Source organism: Alexandromys fortis, unplaced genomic scaffold (genome assembly GCF_014885135.2).
Source record: "Alexandromys fortis isolate MF-2015 unplaced genomic scaffold, M_Fortis_MF-2015_v1.1 scaffold_140, whole genome shotgun sequence".
Classification (NCBI taxonomy): Eukaryota; Metazoa; Chordata; class Mammalia; order Rodentia; family Cricetidae; genus Alexandromys; species Alexandromys fortis.
The window spans coordinates 3,052,745-3,061,612 of record NW_026068048.1 but is presented as its reverse complement, the minus strand read 5'-3'; the positions used below and the strand labels follow the sequence as shown (position 1 = coordinate 3,061,612).

Here is an 8,868-nt window from a genome sequence, read left to right as displayed (position 1 = left end):
TTGCACCTGTTTATTTATGCTTGGGTCCTCACATCTGTGCAGCAGTTTACTGCCTGAGCCACTTCTGCTGCCCCATTAAAAATCATTTTTAACTCTAAGAGACATGCTTTCATGGCAATACAAACTTCCTATTTGCCACAAGTACAATTTTCCTGCTGGTGGGAAACAGACAAATCACGATATTGACAGTGACAGACATAGCCTGGCAGAAGGCAGGGAGACAGGCTGCACTCTGGACAGAGGCTCCTGGCACTGTGGCCACTGCACAGGGACAGGGAGGCAGCCAAGGGCTCAGCAGCCTTCCTTTGGAATCATCCTCTTCCACATGCTGATAGAATCTTTCCACTTCAGACAGAATCTAAAAATAAAAGTGTGCTCATTTGTTTGTTCGAGAGGGGAGGGAGGTGGCACAAAACAGGACAAAGGAACCGAGAGTCCGTGTCTAGAAGACTTGCCCCCTAATCCCTAAGCAACATCTTCTCTGATGCCTGGTACCTTCCGTCAAGCGGAGATGGCACTCTTCTCTCTTTAGGGTGTTTAGAGAAACTTGATGAGTGCGGGGCAAGAACTTACACCTGAGCTTGGAGACTGGCCTCCCTGAATGTGTGTGTGTGTGTGTGTGTGTGTGTGTGTATGGTGGTATGTGTGTGGTATATGTGTGTATGTATGTGGTGTTTTGTATGTGTATTGGTGTGTGGTGTATGTGGTGTGTGTGTCTGTGTGTGTTGGTGTGGGTGTAGTATATGTGTGTGTGGTCTGTGTGTCTGTGTGTGTTGGTGTGTGTTGTATATGTGCATGTGTCTGTGTTGGTGTGTGATGTATGTGTATGTGTGGTGTGTGCCTACGTGTGTCTGTGTGTGTTTGTGTGTGCGTTGTAAGTCTATATCTCTGTGTGTGGTTGTGTGTGTTGTGTGCCTGTGTATCTGTGTGTGTGTGTTGGTGTGTGGTCTATGTGTAGGTGGTGTGTGTCTGTGTGTTATTGTGCTCTGCCACATTTGGAACTTTGTTGACAACTTTTCTCAGCGTGCAGGGAAAAGTGGGGCTACCCTTTTCTGTCAAGCTGGTTTTAAATGAAGAGAGTGTACCGAGGGTGGGGGGCTGGAGAGATGGTTTGGCGGTCTGAGCATTCGCAGTCCCTGAAAAGAAGCAGAGTTTGTTCCCAGGCACTAGCGTGGCTGCTCAGACATCCTTAACTCCAGTTCCGTGGGGTCAGACGCCCTCTTCTGGTCTCTGTGGACACTACACACATGTGGTGCAGGTATGTTCATTCCGACACTCCTACACATAAAATAAATCTTTAAAGGGGGGGGCATACTAAGAGGACGGTTAGAGTGTAGCGGTGACCAGCCTCTCTCTCTCTCTCTGAATAGTTTGTGACGTTGTCTTTATTATGTGTCTGCATGTAACCCTTGGGCAACTCCAGAATTTTAACACGCTTGACGAGGCTGAACAAATTGACGTGTTCAGCCACCCACCTCTCAAAAGCCATCTTCTTATTGAACATGTACTCTAGAGAGAGGATCTTGGTGGGTTTGTGGTAAAGCAGATACTTGTTCAGGTGACTCTCGCCGTGCCCCAGGGCGTCAATGTCATTGGACTGATCCATTACCATCATCTGGTGACAGGCCGCAGTGAGCCTGTGGATCTCTGCCACTGATCCCCCAAACAAGGACCCTGTGTAGTAAAAGTCCCCCTCATCGTTTGGGATGTAAGCTTGTGACTTAGGCCGCCGTTCGTAGGGTAATACCTCCCGGTTGGCCATGTAGAAGCTCAGATGGAGGGTGGCAAACAGAGGAGAGAGAATCTCCACACCCACGTCGTGCTGGAAGGTGACGTCCACATCGGAACACACCAGATAAGCCACCTCCTTGTGAAAGTGCTGTTTGGAATAGACGCTGATGAACTCCAGGCGCTGCCTGGAGATGTCCTTCTGGTGCTCAAAACTCGGGATCTGGAAGGTGATCACTTTCCTTCCGCTCTGGAGGGGGATCCGAGGAACCGCATGAGGTTGGTCAGTAAAGATGTAGTAGTTCACCCTGTGTCCCGCCATGAAGAATGTCTCCGCGGACCTTAGGAACTGCTCCAGGTACGCCATGTAGTTTTGAGAAGCAAACACAGTCAACCCAATGGTAACATTCCGGAGTTGGAACTGCTGGTTTAAGATGTCAACGTTGAATGTCCCTTCCCACACAATCGGGGCGAGCCAACTGGTCAACACAAGGACATCTCTCCTAGCGGGTTTCAGTACACTTGGCTGGGGATATATCAGTTTTGGTAATGGTTTATCTTGCAGCCAATACTGTTCTCCCTCAGCCACGACTGCCCTGATTAGCTCAGTCTTGTGAATCTGGCTCTTCTGGTGCCAGTAGCCACAACCAAAGATGGCCAAGGCCAGAGCAATGAGAAGAAAAGTCACTTGGTGACGTGACAAGTATTGCATAGACAATGTCCACAATGACCTGGCCATGGCCCACGTCCAACAGATGTAGGCTGGATCTGTTAACACGCTCAGCGCCCTGCCCCTGCCAATAGAAGACGTGAAATGCACAGATCATGGGACATGCCTGTTTCCTGCACTCCTCCTGAGCCCCTAGCACAGTTCAAGAGGTACCTGAAAGCAGGGTGTTCAGGGTTCCCCAGCGGACGGTTCCAGAGACGCTACATAAGTTCTTAAATTCAGTTTTGGTTTGAGGTTACGCCAAAAAAATGGCTCAGGAGGACCAAGTCAGCAGGCAAATGGATCTTCAGGGCCAGAATGCGGAAGTCAGGGCTCCTGAGACAGGGTGATGTGAACACTGAGCGGATGAAGGGCAGATTGTGATGAAAGCGGGACAGGCAGGGCCACCAAGGGGTCAGAAAACCTGTGCCCTGCCCTGCCCTTCGCCCTCCATGGCTTGAAACCCTCATTTACACGAGGCATCATTTGAGAAACATGACCTAGAATCCCAGTAAGAGTGTGGCATGCTTGTGCGTGTAGATGTGTGTATGTGTACTTGTGTGGCATGCTTGTGCGTGTAGATGTGTGTATGTGCAAGGGTGAGAGGAAACCTCCAGGTGTTAGTCTTAGGAATGCCATCCACTTCCTTTGTAACAAGTTTTCATTGGCCCAGAGCTCAACAACTAGGCTTGATTGGCTAGTCAGTCAGCTCTGCTGATTCTCCTGCCTCTGCCTCCCCAGCACTGGGATTTCAAGTGCATGTCATCAAGCCAGGCTTTTTGTTTATTTATTTATTTTTTTAATCTGGAAAGTTGTCCTTTATTAATTCTATTTGTAGAGAGTTTGTTGCCTGTGTATGAGGAGCCAATTGATACACTGCGTTCTGTCTCATCGATCTGTTCATCTGTCCTCACAGCAGAACACACTGCCCTGGTTACAATGTCTGTCCATCTGTCCTCACAGCAGAACACACTGCCCTGGTTACAATGTCTGTTCATCTGTCCTCACAGCAGCACACACTGCCCTGGTTACAATGTCTGTTCATCTGTCCTCACAGCAGCACACATTGTCCTGATTTTTTTTTTTTTATCTGTCCCGACAGCAGTACAAGCTGCACTGGTTACAATGTTAGATCCTGTATTGATGGCAGACATAAGGTGTTAATACACTCCAACTTTGGCCTGCAATTTCAAAAGTAACTTAATCCAGGCTTTTTAAAATAGATGCTTGGCCTAGAACCCAGGTACTATTGCTTGCAATGCAAGCACTCTACTGACTGAACGGTCCTCCAGCCCCATGACAAGTTGTTTTTCAAATGTGCCGTAGGCTTCCATTTCAGCTGACTCTCGGACACCGCCCACCTGTGCTGTAGAGTTTTATGTCAGCTTGACACAGGCTGACGTCATCTGAGAGGGAGCCTCAGTTAAGAAAATCCCTCCAGTTCCAAAGGGTTAGAGCCTATGACCATCTTGACAGCAAGCACGGTGGCAGGCAGGCTTAGCACTGAGCAGTAGCTGAGAGCTTACATCTGATCCCCAAATATAAGACCGAGAACAAACACCCTGGGAATGGAGTCAAGGACCTCGGCTCATGCTGCCCTCATATATACTGAAGATCATCTGACTGCCCTCTCCTGAAGCTAATACAAAGAATTCAGAGCACACACAGTGGGCCCATGAGGACATGGTGTGGTGGTTTGAATGAGAATGGGCCTATAGGTTCATATGCTTGAATGGTTGCTCACCAGTTGGTGGAACTCTTTGAGAAGGATGGGAAGGTGTGGCTTTGTTAGAGGAAGCATTGCAAGTGCGCTTTGAGATTTCAAAAGCCCATGCCAGGCCCAGTGTCTCTTTCTTCCTGCTACCTGAAGATCCAGATATAGAACTCTCAGCTACTTCTCCACAGCAACAGAAGACTAAGACAGACCCAGTCTCAAAAACAAAAAAATCAGCCAAAAGGGAAATGCAATAACTGAGCAAATGAACCCATTAGCAATGAATAAACATTCACATGAAAGCACACCATCTTTGTCTTATTTCCTTTTATTTTTAAAACAATTGTTATTATTATCTATTGTGCACGTGCACGTGCATGTGCGTGTGTGTGTGTGTGTGTGTGTGTGTGTGTGTAACAGAACATGTGTGGAGGTCAGAGAATAACTTACAAAAGTCGGTTTTTCCACCATGTGGGTCCTAGGGATGTAACTCAGGCCATTGGACTTGGTGACTGTTGTTCTTACCTATGAGCCATTTCATCAGTTTATTTTATTATTTTTTTAAAGAATTGTTTCTGTGTGTGTATTGTACATGTGTGTGCACCCACAGAGGCCACAAAGAGGGCTTGATCCCTTGGAACTGGAGTTACAGGCATTCAAGAGCCTTCCGATGGGGGTGCTGGGAACCAAATTCGGGCCCTCTGTAATGCAATCTTACCCAACACAGGAACAAGTGCTTAGCTGGATCTATGGCTGAACACCTCCGACCTGGCAACAGGATGGGAGGTCTGGGTGATGAGCCGGTCCCTCGTCTCCTGGACCATACATCACTTAGGCCTTGAGACAAACGTGAGCCATGTCTCTATGTGACCGCATGCTAACTGCTTCTGTGGTTGCTGTGAGCAGCTACCTGACATGATGTCCAGGACCTGTCCTAACCATGCTCATCTCCGATCTCTTCCAGCACAGGCCTTGAATGTGAGATTAAATTTAGTGTTTTTTTTTCCCTTTAAATGTACATTGCATATTTCTTTGGGGGAGGAAAAGTACACGATCTTACGGTGAACCCACCTTTCTAGGGTTGGCCCAACACTCAAGGGAGGCGACAAGAGAGTGTCTCCATCTAGAGGGGTACCCTATTCCTATCTTTCCATAGCCTATAAGATATTCATCTCTGGGAGAATACAACCTGAGACAGACCGAGAACACTCCTGACTCCCTCCCCAGCTCAGCTTGTGGGAGTCCCTGATAGCAAACACCACATGGCAAAGAGAGGTGTGCCCGTGAAGGAGGGAGGAGCAGGAATAATCCTTAGAAGTCTTTGTTACATCCCCGTGGCTTGTCCGGTGGAAGCCGGATTCCGGGAGCAAGCACATCGCCTGTGTGGACAACAGTCACCATCCACGACCATGGGGTGCTTGCTATTCTCCGCCGGCTTATTACAGGGACGCCTATAAAACCATTCCTTTTTATGGATATGTAGTAGATTGCCACACATAGAGAAGATTAAGACAGCATCCATTTATTGATTTATGCATTTATTGTTATCTTTGCCTGGGGGGGGGGAGCTGTGGAATAATCCTTTTGTGCACTTGAATATGTATTACTCTCGTTGGCTCAATAAAAAGCCAACTGACCAACAGCTAGACAGGAAAAGGTTAGTCGGGACTTGCAGATAAAAACAGAGTGCAGGGAAGAAGGCGGCAGAATTGCCAGCGAGATGCAGAGGAAACAGGAGATGATCATGCCATGCTGAAAAAATGGCACCCGCCATATGGTAGAGTGTAGATAAGAAATATGGGTTAATTTAAGTTGAAAGAGCTAGTTACTAACAAGCCCAAGCTATTGGCTGAGTGTTTATAATTAGTAATAAGTCTTATGTGGTTATCTGGGGAGCAGGCAGTCTGACGAAAAGCTCCGCCTACAGAGAGAGTGGGGGGATGCATGCTGTATGTACCTCTACAGTTCAGAAGATAATCTCAGAACAACAACACCCATTTAGCATCTAACTTTTTTGTTTGTTTGTTTTTGGTCTTGTCACTGTAATTTTGTTTTCTTTTTTTTTTTTTAAATAAACCAGGAGTTTAAATTGCTCCAAAACCATAGAAAGAAAATGAAGAACACACAGAAGTTTGTGAGGTGGGGAGGGGAAGGAAATGGAGGTGCAGAGTGTACTAGTGCAGACCAAGCTGACAGGTTGGGATGAGGCATTGGGCTGGACGAGGGGAGCTGGAGAAATGGTTCAGTGGCTAAGAGCACTCGCTGCTCTTCCTGTAAACCTGGGTTTGGTTCCCTGTGCCCATATGGTGGCTCACAATCACCTGTAATTCCAGCTCCGGGGGAATCAATACCCTCTTTTAGCTTCTTTGAGCGTGCGCGCGCGCGCGCGCGCACACACACACACACAGCATGTACTCACATAGACATGTCTGCACATACATGTAAATAATATTTTTAAGTTGGAAAACTTGGATGAAGTCTGCTCGAGTTATTAGAAGGCCAAAGACAAGGTGTAAGCTGACTGGGCTTGCAGAGGAAGGAACAGAATGAAGGCCTCCGCAAGGGCTCCAGGAACACTGCAGAGGGTTGCTTATGTTAGCTTCTCGGCCGGGAACTGCTAGGCCTATTCTGACCACTAGAGGGCACAAGAACCACGATCCCTGTGCCTTCCACTGGCGGCTTCTGCTCCTTCCAGCAGCTGTGGCCCAAAAGCCAGCAGCAGAACCTCCGGCTCTAACTCCAGACTCACAGATCTGTTCATCGTTGATGCTCTCAGGCGTTTCCTACACACGGAAAAAGCATCTGAATTCGGTGTTTTTCATCCTTGACTATGTGCGAGAGCTGTTGGAGTTTTTAAAAATGCCTGTTTCTGATTGGAGAGATGTCTTAGTAGTTAAGAAAGTTTGCTTCCTGCTCTTGGAGAAAACCTGGATTCAGTTCCCAGAACCCACATGGCAGCTCATAACCGCCTATAAATCCACCTCAAGGGGGGTCCAACTCCCTCTTCTGGCCTCTGTCAGTACCTGTATGCATGCGGCATACGTAAACTTATACACACAAATATGTGTTTTTATGTACATACATATATAATATATGCATATATAATACATGTATTTTAAAAAACGATTTTTCCTGATTTCAAGCCTGATGTGATTATGCATGCTGGGGTCATAATGGTTCATTATGAAACAGAAGGCTCGCAGTGAGTTCAGAACCAGCTGGAGTATACAGCTAACCCTGTCTCAATCTCCTGCCCTCCCAACTCTTCCCCCTCCTGAGCCCTGTCCTGTTTAAGGCCATGTCATTCTAGAACAGAGAAGAGGATGATTTGGGGGGAGAAAAGGAACCAGAGAAGGGGATGGGGAGATGGAGGTGGGCAATGGAGGAAGATGTGATTAAGAACAAATACACCGTCTGTATGAAAATGCAATAATAAAAACCATCACGTTGTATGCTAACCTTAAAAGTCAACTAAGCCAGGTGTGGTGGCGCACACCTTTAATCCCAGCACTCAGGAGGCAAAGGCAGGCAGATCTCTGTGAGCTCCAGGTCAGCCTAGTCTACACAGTAAATTTTAGGACAGCCTGGGCTATGTATTAACCCTACTTCAAGAAAATAAAAATAATTAATTGAAAATTTCCTGATTCGTGGGCCTCCACCTCCAAAGACTATGGCTTTTCCTGTTCTGGGGTGTGGTGAGATTATTTTTTGTTGTTTTGTTGTTGTTGTTTTTGTTGTTGTTGTTGTTGTTATTATTATTATTATTGACAGAGTGTTTCAACTAATGGTGGCACATGCCTTTAATTTCAGAACTCGGGAGGCAAAGGCAGGTCGATCTCTGAATTTGAGGCCGGCTTGGTCTACAGAATTAGTTCCAGGTCAACCAGGACTACACAGAGAAACTCTATGTCAGCAACAACAAAAAGGAAAACCCTAAACAGGTTTTAGCATCGGAAGGTGATTCCGTCAGCACAGCGCCTATTGGGTAAGCACAGGACCCTGAGCTCGGATCCCCGGGATCCTTGTCAAAAGCTCAGCTTGGAGGTCTAGCCCTGTAACTCTAGCACTGGGCTGGCCTTGGACCCACAGAAATCCCTGCTTCTGCCTTCTAGATGATAAAATTAGAGACAAGCACCACCAGGCCCGGCAGGAGTTTGCCATTTTGACTAGCCTGGCTGAGCAGTGAGGCCTGGGGTCTGCCATTCTCCATCCCCAAGGACTGTGTACAGACGGGCATCACCAGGCCATCAGGGCCAGCTTTCTACACGAGTGCTGGGGGCACAACTCAGGTCGTGTGTGTGTGTGTGTGTGTGTGCGCGTGCGCGCGCGCGCGTGCACATGCGTATGTGTGTAAGACAAAAACTAAGGAACCCACTCTGGAGGTCGCTAACCAGTCGCTATGGTAATGACATCAGTCCATTCCTGAAGACGGCGCCTCCGTGAACTAATCACCTCTGACAGGCCTCTTCTCTTAATAGTGTTGCAACAGCAATTCAATTTTCAATGACTTTGGAGAGGACATTCAGACCACGGCGTCATTCCTCTCTCAAGCGTTTCTTTCCTCTCCAGCCACCCTCCCCAAACTGATATCCTACAATTCTTATTGAATTAATTTTCAGGGACTGTGTCATGTGCCTAGGAACACAGGCATCAAGGTGAGGCATGTGTGTCCCACCGTCAGAGTTCCTCCTTGGGCAGCCCTCATTGTTCTTCCTTC

The 8,868-nt window shown here is 47.5% G+C and overlaps 1 protein-coding gene across 1 annotated transcript; it reads right to left on the bottom strand.

The window, feature by feature from the left end:
- Window positions 1–1,217: 1,217 nt before the first annotated feature.
- On the bottom strand, window positions 1,218–5,552 carry LOC126486698 (histo-blood group ABO system transferase 2-like). The gene is given in 5 exon segments (XM_050119068.1): window positions 1,218–2,200; window positions 2,202–2,231; window positions 2,460–2,522; window positions 3,715–3,803; window positions 5,480–5,552. Coding segments are annotated over 5 exon segments (1,158 nt in total). The 3' UTR covers window positions 1,218–1,297.
- Window positions 5,553–8,868: the final 3,316 nt, after the last annotated feature.